Source organism: Delphinapterus leucas, chromosome 7, assembly GCF_059928025.1.
Source record: "Delphinapterus leucas isolate spDelLeu-1000000601 "Yukka" chromosome 7, BTC_Dleu_Yukka2, whole genome shotgun sequence".
NCBI lineage: Eukaryota > Metazoa > Chordata > Mammalia > Artiodactyla > Monodontidae > Delphinapterus > Delphinapterus leucas.
Genome location: NC_143135.1, coordinates 50218009 through 50235879, shown reverse-complemented (window position 1 = coordinate 50235879; position 17871 = coordinate 50218009). Strand labels below are relative to the sequence as shown.

Sequence of the window (17871 nt, the reverse complement as noted above, 5' to 3'; positions counted from 1 at the left end):
GACAGGCGGGCGGCGGGCGACGTGGAGGTCCTGGAACCTTTGTTCTTTTCCTCTTAGCCTGTCTCATGTTTTGGGCCGGGATTGGAAGGGGCGGGGAGAGGATGCACGTGTCTCAGGCTCACTGTGTTTACTACCACCTCATGGTTCTCCGCAGAGGGTGGGGGTCCAGGCGCAGGCACTGAGGCCTGGGTGGTATCCCCGGCGGCGCCTCCTTGGCGCAGTAGCAGCTGGGGCTGGGCTGGGAGTTAGGCAAGTTTGCCAACCATGATGTCTTAGTCCCAAGTGTGGCCCAGTGCCCTTCCTTCTCATGTCATCTCTGGGGTGCTGAGAAGCCAAGTGCCCCCTTCTGCATGCTGCCCAGTTCTCTTCCCTTCTCTGTGTGGCGCCCAGAGAGGGTCACTGGGCTGGGAGGCAACCAGGAAGAGCTCAATCTATCTCCACTTGTGTTGACCCCATATCTGATGGGGGGATAGTTGCTTTCCTCACAGAGACCTTTTTCTGAAAAACGAAGCCAGATCACATCTTTAGGGACCCTCTAGTCTGATGGACCCAGTAGGAGGATCCAGGTCATGGGGAAACCTTAGTGGACAGTCTTCCAACAAGGACTTGAGAGCACGAAAGGCCAGGACTCCTTGTGGTTGGAAGGCACAGAGACCATCAGAGTCAGTCAGGGGAAGGGGCTCAGGGCCAATGCCTCAGCACCACATTCCAGAAGGTTCTCTGAAGTGAGTGGGCTTGAGCTGAGCCTTGAAGGGGGTGTTGGATGGGCAGAGAAATGTGGCCTGAGGCTGAGGAAAATTCTAGCCCAACTGGAAGAAGGGATCTTGAAGGCTGTTGATCATTCCCAAGCAATACTGTCTGGTTTTGAATTGCCATCCCTGAGCCTCCTACCTTCTCAAGCTTTCATGTCACCTTTTCCCATCCTGTTGTCTTTGGGCAGAATCATCATTGTCATCATCTTCATCATCACCGTTTAGGCAGCTCTTTCCAAATTCCAAGCTCCTTTCACAAATGTCTCCTTTAACAGGAGCTCATTCTGTTGTCTGAAAGCATTTATTGAGCACCTGCTATGCACCAGGCAGGCACAGTGTTAAGTGCTGCAGTCATAGCAGTGACTAAATAGGCCTCATGGGACTCCCATTTTCTGTGTCTAAGAAACCCCATCTTCATGGCCCAGCCACACTGTCAGCCCCTCAGGCCTTGGGCAGACGGCCCTCCCTTCTGTTTCCCGCAGCCTGACATGCACATGATATGCTCCAGGCATGCATCCCATGGTGTTGGGGTCTGGCTCCTGCCAGAATTCGAGCTCTTGAGAGGCTGGGCTGGGTCTGCCCATCCCATGTGTCCTGAGCTAGGTTCAACATAGATGCTTATATTGATCATCAGAGGTCTCTAACCCCCTGTAGGGGTGGCAGCCCCGCTGCCATCTAGGGAAACTGAGGCCCAGAGCAGGGAGATCTTTAGGGAGCCTCCTCTTAAGACCCTCCTTTGACCAGTGTTACCAGAGACCAAGAGTGGCCAGGTGACTTGTCCAGGTTTCACAGCAAGGTGGCAGGGCTGGTCCTAAAATACAGCTCTCCTGGCTGCCAGGCTGGGCTCCGGCCCCAGCACCATGCTGCTCCCTGGCTAGCCTCCGTGCTGCCTGTGGAGGGTAAATGATTATTAATGACCCCCCTGGCAAGGAGACAGGAAATGTTTCCCAACCACAGCTGGGAACCTGCTCCCTGCCAGCCCCAGCCACCCATACCCACCCTGGCTACGGTGTCAGCACTGATGTTAGCTCCATGCCGCCTTGGCCTTCTTTCTTTCCTCTTGCCCATCCGAATCCCACCTCCCTTTCCTTTAAGGCGTAAAGGACAAGAAGGAACAGAGCTTTCTCTTTCACATCTCTGTCTCCAACCTGCTTCATCTCCACCTTCTCCCCTGCCCCAAACCAGCCAGAAGTAGCCCCTCCTCCAGCAAGTCTTCCCCAAATGCACCACCAGCCCCTCCAGTGGCCCTGTCCTTGGCTCTGGTCACTGAATCTCCCTCATTTCAGACTCTGGTCCCACTCTGATGGTTTGCCCTGATGGCCCTAAGGCTGGCTGGGGACTTCCTGTGGCCTGTCCTCAACTTCTGTGTTAGGACTGACATGTGGAGGATCATCCCAAATGCTTCCTCCAGGAAGTCCCCAGCCCAGCCCAGCCCGGGGACTCTCACTTCCTCTGAGCACCCCAGCACTCCCCGCCCGTGCCACACACTGTGTGCAGCCAGGCCTTAATAGGTGGACAGTTAGTGAGCACCTGCGCTGTGCCCGGCAGGGAGGGTAGGTAGAGAGAGCATGGTGGGGGCCTTAAATTTCGGCCACACATTGTGCCAAGTCTGAGCAACAAGGCGTCTGCCTCTTGGCAGGTAGACAGACCCAGGTACCAGAGCCAAGGGTGGACAGGTGATAGGGTGGCGGAGGGGCACAGACAAAGATTGATGCTGGTAGATTGTGTGGGGGGAAGGCAGCGATGGGGAGAAACTTGGGGGCCATGGTGGGACAGAGCAGGGGCCCCGAATTCAGCCCAGAGTGGGAGGGAGGGCAAGTTGGGAAGCTTCCAGGAGGAAACATTTAAAATGAGAGCTGAGGAATGAGCCAGGAGAAAGTTCTGGACAGAGAAGGAGAGAATGGCGAATGTGAAGGCTTGCTGGTGACAGACAGAAGGAGGGAAGCATTCCATGGAGCTGGATGCTGGACAGCCAGGGTGGCTGAGTGATGGGATTGGTGTGTGTGTGTGTGTAGCATAGGAGACGAAGCTAGTGAGGCTGGCAGGGGCCAAATTGTGCAGGACTTTTATGCCATGTCAAGGAATTTGGACTTTCTTCGGAGGGAACTGCGCACTAGGGGAAGAGATGAAAGCAGTTCAGGGACTGTTCAGACCTGCGTGTTACGAAGCTCCCTGGGCCATGGGGTGGGGAGCACATAGAAGGAGTGAGGCAGGAGGCTGAGGCAGTGTGGTTCCGACATGGGATGATGAGACTGAATAGGGAAAAGCCAAATTTGGAGGGGAGGGGACAGAGGGGGCAGAGGTAGAGGAGGGAGCCCGTCAGCTGTAGAGGTGGAGGGAGAGAGAGCGCCACCCTGGGGTCTGGGTGGCCACATGAGGGAAGACACGGTTTGAGGTCACATGCCTGGGCCTGGGTCAGGGCCCTCTAAGGAGCAGAAGGTCTCAGAATGGCGTCCCAGATCAGGAGCTTTGAGGCTAAACAGAAACCAGGGGACCTGGATCCCACTGGGGGCTGCTGCGTCCTTGTCTGTAGCGTGGGGACACGGGATCTGCCCTGGGCGAAGAGCATTCAGAATTCAAAAGTTAAAACAATCTGTAAAATATAATACTTAATAAAATTCAAATTCAAAAATGTGTGAGTACATTCCAAAACGAGTTAAAATGTAAATTTATGAAAACGCTAAACGTACATCCGTGATGGTTTAATATCAACGGTAAGCCTTCACTGCTTTCCTCCTCTTTGATTCCAGCTTCCTTGAAGCTGCTGCCTCTGGTGTGGCTGGACCCCCAGGGGGTCCAGGACGTTCTGGTCTCTTGTTCAGGGCACCTCCTCTGGGGAGCCTGCTCTCTGGCTGGTAGCATCAGGGGGCAGGCATTTTGCTTTTCCTGTCCTCCACCCTGAGGGACTTGACCCCTCGAACTTCACCCATCTATTGTTGCCTTTATTTGAGGGGCCTGAGTACAGACCCAGGGAGGGGGAAAGGTGAGGGAGTTGCAGGAACCAAGGGTAAGAGGGGTGGAGAGATGCAGGGCCCAGTGGGGGTGGGGTCGGGAGGGAGGAGAAATGAGCAAAGCTAAAAGAGCAGCATCGCCCCAACTTGCATATCTGTATTTCTGAAAGTAAAAGTGGCGCCATTTCCGCAAGACTGGGTTACTGAGGTCCCATCTTGCAATCTCGGAGCCGGGCATTGCTTGGCTCCTACTGTCCAGTGACCTTGCATAAGGCCACTTTCTGGGCTGTATTTTCTCACCTGTAAAAGGAGGAAGTTGGGGTGGATGAGCTCTGGAGAATCTGGCATTGTCCGTTTGTGGGGTTCCAGCCTTCCATGACCCTCAGCTCCCGGCCAGGGCTGTGTGGATGCGTGGTTGTGTGATTCCGACATTCTGTGACTTTAAGATGCTGAGACTCCAGGAGCCGATGAAGCAGACGTTCTGTGATTCCAGGATTCTAGGATTTGATGATTTGATGATTCAATGATTCTAAATGGGGTTGCTGGGAAGAGCTGCAACCACCTGCCTTGTTAATGTCGATGTTCAGTTATTAAAAACATAGCAAGAAGCAATGGAGACAGCTTGGGGTGACGGGGTGGCCCCCACCCCCAGGGAGGAAGGGGAGGAGGGGCTGGGTTGGTGTCAGTGGGGAAGGAGACCATCTCAGCCTGGGTTGCACGGATAGTCTCTCCTGCCGCAGCAGAACTGGTGTGCGTGCGTGTGCAAGATCCACCACTCCCTAAGCTTTCAGGGTAAGGGGTCATCTCCTTCATCCCTCTGCCTCCAGTCTTCAGTCATTTCAGACTATGGCAGAGAGAGGAGTACCCTTTCCTTCCAGCCCCTAAAGCCTCTGGGAGGAATGTCCACAGTGGAGGAAGGAGAGGCCTGCTTACCCCCACCCTCTCCTTCCCTGGCAGCCTCGGCCTGAGGGGGAAAACAGGACATGAACACTTCCTGGACACAGACACGGGACTGCACGAAGCCCTGCCTGTGAGGGCCCAAGTACAAAGGGCCTCCGCCTAGGGCAGAGGCCAGGCAGCCAGAGGGGCAGTGTGGACATCGGCTAGGGACCCATTGGCACCCTTTGAGCGCAGGCCAAGGAGGGAGGACCCTGCTTGTGCCCTGGGCGTGGCTGTGAGAAGGGCTTACGGAAGGGAGGTCCCAGGCCAGGGGGCCTGGAGGGCTGATGACCGATGGGGGCTCCCTTGTAGCACAGGCCTCCTGCCCAGCACAAGGCCAGCTCCTTTGTCCAGCGGCTTGCTGCCTCTTGGACTGTGCACAGTCTTAGCACCCACATCAAAGGTGGGGAAAGAACCTCCAAGCAGGAGAGAAGGATCTCAGCCCTCTAGAGAGCCCACCCTGGCTGGGGCCCTCAGAACCCAGTACTGCTGCACAAGACCCAGCCTGCTGGGTTCACAGATCAAGTGATGGAGGCTGGGAGTTGGCCCCGATCCCACAACACAGCAGGGCCTAAAACACGGCTTCCTGATTCCCAGCCCTGGGAGCTCCCCTTTGCCTGCAGCTCCCCCCTTTCCCCTGGAACACCTGGAGAGCTGGAGTGGAGGCAGGACTCAGGTCAGGGGGGCAGAGCATTTGTCTGTTACCCACCATCTTTCTCCTCCCACAGGCCAGGAGGCAGGTGGGGCGGTGACAACTGCTCCCTGTCATGCGCAAGGCTGCATTGTCTACCATGTCCTGTCTTGGCCCTGAGGACAGGGTCCCCAGCAGGGAACCCCTCCCCAGCTCCCTGACCCACGATGGGCCTCCCTGGGGTTCTCCTCTCTTGTCCTCCTGCCATCCCACCCCTCGCTGTCGTCTCTGCTTCCTTTTGAGCTCTCTCCCCATCTCTGTAAGGGTCCATCTCTGGCTGTCTTTGTGTGTCAGTCTCTCCAAAAGATTGTTGGACTTGTGAGGGCCCTAGGAGGTCATCAAGTCCATTCCTTTTATTCTTCCGATGAGAACAGTAGCTCAGAGAGGGGAAGGTCCTGTCCAAAGTTGCACAGTAGGCTGTGGCAGAGCCCGGGTCACGGAAGCACCCTGTCTTGGCATCAGGCATCTAGGGTTTGAGGACTGACTGTGTCATGACCAACCTGACAGGCTTCTCTCCTCAGCCCTGAGCTGTTCTCCCTTCTTTTCTTTGTCCTCTGATCTGCTGCCTGGCTGACCCCTACCTCAGGCAGACCCTGCCCTTGGGACATAGACCAGAGCTGGGGACTCCATGACTGGGATGCACACCCATGCACAGATGGACACAAAGACACTTGCAACTACATACAGGTCCCAGGTACAAACCTATACCATGTAGTTAGGAGGCTGTCCTGGAACCTAGTGTTCTCTTCCTGTGAGGTACCACACACCTCCTCCAGGAAGCCCCCCAGGACCTCTCTGCAGAGTCTTCATCCCACCAGCCCCTTTGTGACAACTGAGTCCTATTGAGCCTAGGTTCCTCCTCTGTGACCCCAAGGGCACGGCTGAGTCTCTCTCTGGTCCTGGAGCCCCTCCTTCAGTGTTCCCTCCTTCTGTCTCAGGAGGGGCTTAGCTTCCTGTGGCTGGGTGGGGAGAGTCCTGAGGTCCCCAGAGGACAGTGGGACAATGGGGAGGCGGTGACAGATGAGACATTGCGTCTTTCCCAAAGTAGGCTCCACCCTACCCTGACCTCCTGGCTGGCGTCTGGGACACAGTCCTGGCCTGTGGACCTCTTAGGACTAGGGTCCTGGTCTGACACGCCGCCCCCTGCCCTTTCAGTGCAGAGGTCAGAGCATCAGAGCCCCTGGCCTCCAGCAGCAGCTCTCTAATTGGAAGCTGTGGAAGCCAGGTCCCCATGGTACCAGCAGCATATTAACAGAGTGGTGGAGGTTCCTGGGACCTCTGGGAGGGGTGAGCTGCTCTGAGTATGGGGCAGGCAGGAGGGTGGTAAACGCCGAGGCTGGGGCGGGATTATGGAGGCGCTGTGAATGCCTAGCCGAGACCCCACTCATCCTGTCCACCTTCCCTGTTCTTGAAGTGGGTGATGGGGACCCAGGGGGGCGTGGGGCAGGAGCCTCTTCAGGGAGTGGTGGAGAGCCTGGGGGGCAGTGAGAATCAAGTGAAACTAGCACTGCTTCTTCTCAAGGGGCAGGGGAAGGGACTGTCCTGGGGCAATTTGGTGGTGGTGGGTGGACCATTGGAGGCCAGGGTTAAGTAAAGAAGGCTTAGGCTTTCAGACAAAAGGGATGGGCCCTGAGGTCAGGCACTTATCTTGGTCCCCGTCATTTCCTCTGCCGGACATGGCTGGGTTAGCGGGGTCATCGCACAGAGGGAAGGAACTGGGCGAGCCAATGCACACGAGGCCCTGCAGTAGATGCAGGCGCATGCGCGACCTTGCCATGCCCTGGGCTGCAGACAGTCCCCCATCAAGGCCCAGCCATGGAGCCACAGTCGCCCTGGGAGATGGTCCCGTGTAGACCATCGTCCCCCACCCCACCCCCCAGACCCATGCATCCTGGGCGACACTCGGGCCCAGCTGAAAGCACTGCTGAGTAGGGAGACGCCCACAGGACACAGGGACACGTGGGACAACCAGACACCTTGCTACAAGCATCCACACGCTAGGTGCAGCTACTGTCACCCCTATGGTCACCACTAAGGAAAACCGTAGATTCCAGCAGTCACGGGCAGGTGTCCAGAGCCTGAGTGAGACGACGGGGCACCAGGCAGGGAACCCAAACCTCCCCAGCTCGCTGAGTGCCTGAGGCTATTTCCTAGCAGGGATGGGTGTCTCATCCCCCCCTCCCCCTCCCCCTCCCCACCACACGCTTCTGAAGCTGCCAAATCAAATCAGCCCCCGCGCCCGCACCAGGCTGGCATAGCGGCCAGCAGCTGACGGGAATGAATCCAGGCTCAGAATATCCCGCCGCCTGTGCCTGTCTGATGCCTGGGCATGCTTGTGGATGGGGGTGGGGAGGGACAGCCGGCCCCTGGGCAGTGCCTCCCAGGGCGGCTGGGGTTCCGGATGCCACCCAGGCGGTGGGCTCCTGAGAATGAGGAGCTCCTGAGGCACTGGCTTCTGTGTGTACCAGCCCTTGAGAAGCCGTGGAGTAGTGCTTATAGGATGCAGGTTGGGTGTCCGATTGGAGTCCAGACTGGGCTGAGGACTCCCACGTATGGTCCCATTCACTTAGGATTCACAGCAACCCCAGCTGGGAGCCCAGCCCAGTGACTGTGTGAGCTGGGCACTACAAATCCCATTTTATAGATGGGAAGCTGAGGCTTAGAGAGGGGAAGTGAAGGGAGAGAAGCAGAAGTGGAGGGGACCACAGAAAGAGTAAAAATGCGGTTTTCCACTCCTGAGGAGCCCCAGGCTTAAGGAAAGAGTTTAGCTCTGTTCTCAGAGTTGAGGGACTGAGAATACACCAGAGCCAGAGGCCATGGGAAGCAGGGTGCCATCAGGCAAGGCTCCCTGGAGGAGGCCACCTGTGGGAGACAGGAGACCCCAGATCTGCTAGGGGCTGGGGGAGGGGCAGCCTGGGGAGAAGGGGAGAAGGCCTGGCAGGCCTCAGCCCCTGGCCTTCTTGTCTCTGCAGCCAGCCGGGACCTCCTTGCACAGGAGCCAGTGCCCCCAGGGAGTAGAGACGGCACACTGCAGGTGAGAGCTCAGCGGAGGGAGGAGTGGGTGGGCTTGGGGGAGTGGGGGGCGCAAGCTGGGGGTCAGTCTGAGCATTGCCCCCACCCCTGGGAGGACTGGGAGGCTGGAGCCGAATCCCAGCCCCACCCCCTCCAGCCTAGGGTCACCCCACACCAAGACCACCTCTCCACCCTAGAGTTCTCTCCCCCTGAGGATTCGTCCTCCTCCCAAGTCACCTGGGTGTCATGACACCTCCCTTGTCCTCCCCACCCTCACCCAACAATTCCCTCTTGATTCTCTGCCCTAAGTATTTCCTGAACTCCTCTCCTGCTCTCCCTCTGCCTGCCCCAGTCCGGGACTGGTCATCTTTCCCCTGAACAGTCACTGGCTGTCTGCTTTCAGTTGCCCCCATTCTCCATGTGGCTGCCAGAAGGATCTTTCTAACACACAAACCTGAACTTGTCACTTTTTGGCTTAAAAATTTTCCATGCTCCCCCTCCCCCTGCTCCCTCTGCAGCCCAGGCAGGTTGCAGTCCCCCCTTCATCCACTCCTGCCTCCCTAGAACCGCTCCTGCTGGCCTCTTCCCCCCTCAGCTTCCCAAATCCTTCTGGGCTCAGCTCTAGCCTCCCCTCCTCCAGGAAGCCCTCCCTGCCTCTCATGCTCCCTCCTCTGAGCTCTCCTGCCCTGGCCACCGGCCGCTGGGGCATTCTGCTGTCTGTGCCTTTAGCACCCGGTTTTCTCCATTATGTGGCTCTGTGTGTCTTCCCCTCTGAACTGTGAGCATCTTGAGGCCTGCCTGGGATGTGCCTTTTTCATTCCTGGGTCTCCCACCGCCCTCCAAAGGGTACCTGGTGAGGGCTCAGCGAGTGCCTTTCCTTTGAGATGAGGGGTGCCGTCCCAGCCCCTGACCATGCCTTTGGGGGGCCTCATAGGAATTGTCAGTATCCGTGGGGCCTTGAGCAGCAGAAATGGGGTGGGCCGGGGGTGGTGAAGGTTGGCACAGAGGAGGGGTGTGTATGAAATCGGACCAAACAGCAAACCTCAGATGAACCTCCTTTGTGCCCAGGGCCTGGCTGAGAGGAAGGGGAGGCTGTTGCCATATCAGCCCCTCCTCTGGGCCAGGAGCTTTAGACACACTTCCCTGTTTAATCCCCACAACCTCCCTGGGAGGCAGGGGCTGTTAATCGTCTACTTTGGGGAAGCTGAAGCCCAGCGGGGTCACACAGTGAGTGAATCGGGTCACACAGTGAGTGAATCGGAGGCAGAGCTGAGAGTGGAGCTGTGTCTCGTGCCCAACCCTTGCTCTCTCCCTGCCCTCAGGTGAGATGGCAAAAGACGCTCACACAGGGCCTGGTGCCTAGTGGGGTCAGCGTGGGCTCACGGCTGGGACATGGAGCCCAGCCCTGAGAGTGTGCCTGCAGCTGGGCGCTGGGGAAGGGGGAGGGAGGAGGGGAACAGGAAAGTCATTATTAATTTATTTATGGTTACGGCACTCCCCGTGGGGTGGGGCTCCCCCAGAGCTGGGGCAGATGGCGTTCCTGGGAGCCAGCAGTGTCCCCGCAGCTGCTGCCACCCGCTAGGAAAGACTGGGTTTGTCATCCTCCCAGGAAGTGGAGAGGGGAGAGAGCTTTGGAGAAGCTGAGACCATCCTGGGCAATGGGAGCTGGGTCCCAAGGGAAGGAGTAAGGCCCAGGCTTCTTGTTTATGCCTCTGCTCATAGCTTCCTTTCCCTAGGCCCTTGGCCATGCTCCCTGCAAATTCAAGTTCTGCCCTTCCTTTCTCCCCCTCCCCATGAGGCATCCCCAGATCATCCCCATTTGCTCCCTCTGCCTTTCCTTGGCCTGGGTCCTGCTGCCCCCTCTCTCATACTGAGGATCTTGGGCTTTGAGCCCCTCAGTTCTTAGCTCCATCCTGCCCTCCAGCCCCACACCCACCACAAAGATGGCAGGCGTCTTCCTGGCCTCTGGGCGGAGCCTGCTTTGTTTCTGGGTTTACTTAGCACCCTTTTCCGAGTACCCAGGCCCACACTCAGCCCTGCTGGGGAGAGACAGGTTGATGCAACATAGAAAGGATAGGACTGGAGAGAATAGGGACCCTAGGGTGTTGCTCAACCTATTGGGACCACTGGAGGGAAAGAGGGAAGAGGGATGGGAGACTGATGAAGAGCCCTCCTGAGGGAGCAGAGCCTGGGGAGATGACGGCCTCATCCAGTGGACAGACCATGGGGTCAGATGGGCATGAGTTCAAGTCCCAGCTTCACCACTTCCTAGGTGTGTGACCTTGGGCCAGTCCCTTAACCAGCCTGAGCATCAGTTTCCTCACCTGTCAAAGGGGGATAAGAAGCTTCATCGTTATTGGACATAATCACTATTATTGGGCAAAGCTGCTTGGAGAAGTTACAAAGACAGTATGTGTGAGGTGCCTGCCTCAGGCCTGGCCCACAGAAGGTCCTTGGAGAGAGTTGGTACCCTCCCTGCTTCCCTCAAGGGTGAGATCCTTGGAGCCAGGTCTAGACAGCCGTGCTCTGTGAGACAGGGTGCACTGCAGGGCTAGGCTGGTGTTCATGGAGGTTCTGTGGGTACAGCACGTTCTCCTGGCACTGGCAGCACGACAGCCACGAGAGCAGGCCTGCCAGGACCCATTCCCACCTAGCGGGTGTCTGTTCAGCACACCGTCTTGGGATGGCCCCCTGGCCCCTGTGCCAGCTGGCCGGCTTGGGAGAGGGGCTCTTCAGGCACAGTCTGCAATCCTCCTTCAGCGCCAGGGCCATTGCTCTCTCTGGATGTCAGGGCTGAGGCAGTTCAAGTAGTAAGCTGAGCACTCTGGGTCCATGCCCTCTCTTTGCTGGCTCTCAGAGCCTAGATGGGGGCTTGGGAGCCCCAGCTGGGGCAGGGGCTGGGGAAGAGGCAGACATGGACAAGGTTACAGGTATCCACGCTAAGCACCCTAATGCTCTGCCTGGAGTTGACTCCTCTATTCCTGCGCATGGGATAAGGAAAGACCACACCCTTGTCATGGCATTGCCAGCGATGCCTGCTGGACCTCCTCATGTCCATCCCTTGTCCCCCAGACATGGCAGTGCTCACTTCCAGGGCACCCACTCTTCCTGACCTCCCTGACTTTGTTCGCACTGACCCCTCTCTCTGGAATGCCTTTCCCTTTTTTCTCCACCTACTCCCTTTTCAAGCCTCAGATTAGATGCAACCCCAGCTCAAGTCAGCCTCTCCTTTATCCTGGGCACTCACAACGCCAAGTTTCCCTGAGCTTACAGTGGGATAACTTGTTACCCCATGTGGTTATATATCCTTTCCCATGTAGTTGTAATGACTATACATCCTTTCCCACATAGTTATAAACACCTGGCAGGTAGGAACCAAGGCTGAGTTCCCTTTTTCTCTCCTGGGCCCATGTGGTTTTTAGTAGATGCTCAATAAATGCTTCCTGATGGAATGAGAATGGCTGTGGGCGGGGGGTGGGTGGGTGGGGTGCGGTTGGAGTAGTTCTAAGACGGGGGCAGTTGCTGTATTGGGTGCAGTCTTGGAGACTTCCTGGAGGAGGCAGCCTTTGAACTTTGAAGGATGGGGAGGGTCAAGGTCCCTGATGAGACCAGAGATCAGCTGGATAGTCAGAGCCATGTGGTCGACTTCTGAGAGGACCTTCTGAGGGCAACAAGGACCAACAAAGGACTGGGACCAAGAGCACAGAGGAGCCTGGAACAAGGACTCAGGGCGTGCTGCAGGAGACTGGCTCCATGCTGAGAACCCAGCTCCAAACACCTCTTTGCCCCTGGGTCCTGGTCTGAGGAACGCTTGGTCTCAGAGTCTGGAGTGAGGCTGAGGCCAGCAATGGTGGATAAGTGGGCCCCCGTGGTGGGACAGCCATAGGCAGGGGCAGGAGCCCAGCTGGTCCTGTCTGGTAGGATTGCTATGGGAGTTGGGAAAGGCTTTGTAGGTGAGAGGAGCAGCTTGTGCAAGGGTTTGTGGGAAGGGTGCCCCCAGGTCTCCACAGGAGAAGGCTGACATGTGAGTGGAGCCCTGGTTACTATGCAGGGAGCATTGGGGCGAGGCTGGAAGGGCTGCTGCAGGCAGCACTTTCCAGGCTCATATTTAAAATTCTTAAACGAATGCTCCTAACTGGCAGATGTGCCAGCCTCCTTCTGGATTCCACACATCAGGAGCAAGTGGCCTCCATGATGCCCCACAGCCCCGAGGGAGCTGCTGACAACAAGTTGGCCATAGCATCTGGCATCCCTGGGGGCCCGAGGCCCTGCCATCTGTCTGGGCCCACCTGTCGGGCTGCACAGGCCCAGGGTGTGCAGGAACTTGGGCCAGGGAGGCGGTCTCAGCTGCCACCACAGCCTGTTTCTCTGTCTGTCTGTCCATCCATCTGTCCACACCCCTGACTAAGGACAAGGCAGAGATGGGCAGATGCAGGTCCTGCCATTAGAGAAGCCTAGTCTGAAGGGGGAGGCATCAAGCACCAGGGATTTTCACCCAGAGAAGATGCAGGTGAAGCTGGGCCAGGCTTGTGGGCAGGCCAAGGCCCAGGGAGGTCCCCTTGAGGGCTTGCAGTGGAGGCTCAGAGAGAGGTGGGGACTGACTCAGAGTCACACAGCAGGTCTGGGGCAATTCCGGGCCAGATGCTGTGGGCCCCAGGGCTGGACGAGGTTCCTCTGGCTGGCCCCTCCCCTCCCCCCACGCTGCCTGGCCCTTGGCTGTAAACACAGAGAGAACAAGTTCCGTTTCCCGGGAAATATTTATCTTCGGCCGTGTGGGGAGCGTGCGCTGGCCTCCGCCTGTCCTTCCTGCGGGCTGGCCTGGGGCAGGAGGTGAGGGGGCTTGGCGGCCTTGAGGGGCAATCTGGGGGGCTCGAAGGCAGGGCCAGGAAGGGCATGCCCTGGGGCTCCGGCCTGGAGCTGGAGTCTGAATGCTGGTGTGAGAGAGGAGGGAGCAGATGGGAGAGAAACCCGCAGCCTAACCTCACGCCCTCTCACATTCCTATCTTCATCCCTGCCAACCTGTCTCCTCCGGTTCCTGCCTCCAACCCTTGGCTCCTGTCTGCTGCCCCCACCTTGGGATGCCTTTTCTTCCACTTCCTTGTCTGTCCCAGCTCTCAGCTGGCTTCCTCTGGGAAGCCTTCCCTAACTCCCTAACCCCCTAACCCTGTGTCCTCCCCCTTTCACGCCCAGTCCCTCTCCTCTGGCTCCCAGCAGCTTCAGCCTGAGCCTCGCAGACCAGCTAAGGTCTTGTCCCAAGCTACTCAGACAATGCAGACAGCTGCGTCCAGGCTGCCCAAGAGTCCCCCCTTCTGGGAAGCACAGGCCTGGGCACTCTGGGAGTGGGGCAGGGCCCAGAGGTCAGCTCCTTTCAGTGACACAGCACAAGCCCAGGTACGCGGGGGATCCAGGTTGATTGAACGGGGGAAAATCCCACGGGCCCAGCGAGGATAGGGGCAGGTAGAGGGGCCCAGGGCTCCTGCCAGCCAGCTGGCTCTGGGGCTTTAGGCTGTGTATCCCAGGCTGGGCCAGGCCTGACTGGGGCCCTGACAACAGGAAATCCTTGAAGGAGCAGGCAGTGGCTGAGCACAGCAACAGGAAGCAGCCTTGACATGGGGCAGCAGCTCTGGCGACTGGACCCAGTGGGGGGGGGCGGTGGGGGGAGCTTGTGGGACCCAGGGTGATGCTGAGGGTGGCACTGAGACACTGATTGCGGGGCAGCGGGTATTCTGCGGTGTGATACTGCGCTTGTGAAATCATGGGATACTGTGTGAAGAGTGAGTGAGTCACTGCGTGTGACACTGAGTGATAGCGAGTGTCTGACACCACTTGTCCAAGACTGTGTGAGACAGTGGATGTGCCACCAAGTGTGTGACACCGATACTGTGTGATACTGATTTTGTGATGCTGAGTGACCAAGTGTGACACTGAGGGTGTGACACCGTGAGGATGAAATATGTAAACACAGATGAATGACACTGTGCAATAACAGGTGTGGTCCTGAGTTTGGAGCTCAAGTGTCTGACACTGAATGGTCAGTGTGGGCCTCAGGCATATGGTGAGTCTGAGTGTGCGACCAAGGGCGTAACACAGAGTGACATCAAGTGTGTGAAAACCAGGGTGTGATACTGTGTGACCCTGACCCTGACATTGAATGTGTGATGCTGTGTGTAATGGTTGTGACAACGTGAACTGTGAACACACAGCCCTGTGTGTGATACTGTCATGGGAAGAGCCCGACGGGTTCAGGCAGGGAAATGACATGATCCAGTCTATGATTTTGAAAGAGTCTGTACTCTGGCTGCAGAGTGGATGCAGGGGACCAGTTGGAGGGGCCAAGAGGAGACGGGCAGACAGTTGGAGGCTGCTGCAGCCCCCTAGGCAGGAGATGGTGGTGCCTGGGCTAAGGGGTGGGCAGAGTTGGAGAGAAATGGACAAACCTTGGAGATATTCGCAGGTAGAAATGACTGAACTTGCTGATGAATTGGAGGATGAACCAGAAGGAAAAAGGGAGGATGGCTGCCAGGTTTCTGGCTTGAAGAACCAAGGGATGGTTGGTGGAGATGTTACTGGGATGGGTAAAGACTCGGGGAAGGTCAGGGCTCATGGGATGGGGGAGGACAAGGAGGCAGAGACTGACAGACCTGTTTCAGATGTAAGTCAGACATCCAGGTGAAGATGTCCAGTGGGCAGCAGAGGCCAGGCTGGGGATATATTTAGGAGTCAGCAGGCAGAGCTGCTTTATTAAACCATGGACCTTGCTGGGATGACCTAGGGAGAGAGCGTAGTGAGAGAAGAGGTGAGGAATGAGGACTGAGCCCTGAGGTGAAGGGGAGCAGCAAAGAGACAGAGGAGGGGCAGCCAGGGAGGTGGAGGAGACCAGACAGGTGAAGCCAGAAGTCACGGGAGGGGAGAGGTTCACCAGGGAGGGAGGCTGCCACGCTGTCAGGTAAGGTGGGATCAGGGAGATTGTGCTGGGCTGGGCCACGTGCTTAAATAAGCCTGGCAAGAACCCTGTTGGGGACAGGGTGGGGTCAGAAGCCAGATGGCCTGTGCAGGTGGTAAGTGGAGGTGAAGACAGAGCATAGTCAGCCCTTTGGAGACCTTCCACTGTGGGGATGCAGAGGAGAGGCATGGTTGCTGCAAAGAGGTGTGAGGTCAAGGGAGAGTACAATTTTTTTTATTATGGAGTATTTTAAACACACAATAGGAGGGAGAATACAATACGCTTGCCATATACCCCTCACCCAAATCTAGCAGTTATTAAGATTTAGACATATTTAGTTCATCTACCCCTCTTTTCATTTTCCTTTCTTGAAATACATTATTAAAAATTTTTTTAATTGTGATAAAATGTGCATAATATAAAATTTACCATCTTAACTGTTTTTAAATGTAGGGTTCAGTGATGTTAAGTACATTCACATTGATGTGCAGCCATTTTCCAGAACATTTTTCACTTTGCAAAACTGAAACTTATACCCATTAAACAATCTCCCCCTCCCCCCAGCCCCAGGTAACCACTCTTCTACTTTCTGTCTCTATGAATCTGACTATCCTAGGTATATCATATAAGTGGAATCATACAGTATTTGTCTTTTCATGACTGACATTTCATTCAGCATAATGTCCTCAAGGTTCATCCATGCCATGTTATAACATATGTCAGAATTCCTTTCCTCTTTGAGGCTGAATAATATTCTGTTGCATGAATAAACCACATTTTGTTTACCAGTTCATCCATTGATGGGCACTTGGGTTGCTTCCACCTTTTGACTTTTATGAATAGTGCTGCTGTGAACATGGCTGTACAAATAGCTCTTTAAGATCCTGCTTTCAATTCTTTTAGATATATAACCAGAAGTGGAATTGCTGGGTCATATGGTAACTTAATCTTTAATTTTTGAGGAACCACCATACTGTTTTCCACAGCAGCTGTACCATTTTACACTCCCACCAACAGTGTACCAGGTTCCAGTTTCTCCACATCCTCACCAACACATTTTTTTCTTTTTTCTTTAATTAATTAGTTAATTAATTAATTTATGGCTCCATTGGGTCTTCGTTGCGGTGTGCGGGCTTCTCATTGTGGTGGCTTCTTTTTGTTGCGGAGCACAGGCTCTAGGCCTGCGGGCTTCAGTAGTTGTGGCTCGCAGGCTCAGTAGTTGTGGCTCGCGGGCTCTAGAGTGCAGGCTCAGTAGTGGTGGCGCACGGGCTTCGTTGCTCCGCGGCATGTGGGATCTTCCCAGACCAGGGCTCAAACCCGTGTCACCTGCATTGGCAGGAGGATTCTTAACCACTGTGCCACCAGGGAAGTCCTTTTTTTTTCTTAATAGCAGCCATCCTAATGAGTGTGAGGTGGTATCTCATTGCGGTTCCTTTTTTTTAAAGTACATTTATTTATTATTTATTTTTTTATTTTTGGCTGTGTTGGGTCTTCGTTGCTGCACATGGGCTTGCTCTAGTTGCGGTGAACCAGGGCTACTCTTCGATATGGTGCACGGGCTTCTCATTACAGTGGCTTCTCTTCTTGTGGAGCACGGGCTCTAGGCACCCCAGCTTCAGTAGTTGTGGCACGTGGGCTCGGTAGTTGTGGCACACGGGCTTACTTGCTCTGTGGCATGTGGGATCTTCCCGAACCAGGGCTCGAACCTATGTCCCCTGCGTTGGCAGACGGATTCTTAACCCCTGCACCACCAGGGAAGCCCCTCATTGTAGTTTTGATTTGCATTCCTTGATTATTAGTGCTGCTGAGCGTCTTTTCATGTGCTTGTTGGCCATTCGTACATCTTTAGAGAAATGTCTATTCAAGGCTTTTGCCCATTTTAAAATCAGGTTGTTTGTTTACTTTGTGGTTGAGCTGTAGGACTTCTTTATATATTCTGGATACTAACCCCTTATTAGATATATGATTGCAAATACTTTCTCCCATTTTATAGGTTGCTTTGCTGAAGTATTTTAACACAAATCTCAGACATGATGTCATTTCACCAAAGGTGGATATTTTTAAGGTCAGAAGGTCCTGGATGACGCTGAAATGAGACAGTGCAACACAGAGCCAGCTTGGAACTGTATGTGTAAGGCTGTGTGAGGGTGACACTGGGGACCTTGAGACATTGTGTGTGACGCTGAAGGTGGGCCACCCTGATTGAGGGCAAAAGTGATAGTTTCACTGTGTGTGGCCCCGTGACAGTGATGTGTGACACTGTGGACACTGTGAAGTGATTGTGTGTCACTGAGTATGTGGGACGTGCCATATGAAGGTGACAGTGATCGTGTCCCTGTGTGTTGCCCTGAGGTGGTGAGTATGACACAGAGTGGATGCTGCATGGGAATGAGAGGGATTGCGGTGTGTTGTGGTTGACGGGGGTGTGTGCGATCGTGTCGGATCAGCGCCAGCCTCAGCTGCTGACCGTCAGACGGAGGACAGACATCACAGAGTGGACAAGGAGAAACGCTCGATGGGGACAGAAATGGTGTCTGGGCCCAAGAATGAGCTGGTGTGAGGCCTGTTCCTTTCTCTGAACTC

The 17871-nt window shown here is 55.7% G+C and overlaps 1 protein-coding gene across 11 annotated transcripts in view; it reads left to right on the top strand.

The window, feature by feature from the left end:
- PDE2A (phosphodiesterase 2A) overlaps positions 1-17871 on the top strand; it is a 118923-nt gene that overhangs the window by 35088 nt on the left and 65964 nt on the right. For 2 of the 11 annotated variants that reach the window (XM_089915284.1, XM_089915285.1), the window contains exon 3: positions 8306-8367. The exons of the other annotated variants lie outside the window; for them this stretch is intronic. In XM_089915284.1, the coding sequence (XP_089771410.1) occupies positions 8306-8367 (62 nt within the window). The remainder of the gene's footprint in view (positions 1-8305; positions 8368-17871) is intronic. 11 annotated transcript variants of the gene reach the window in all.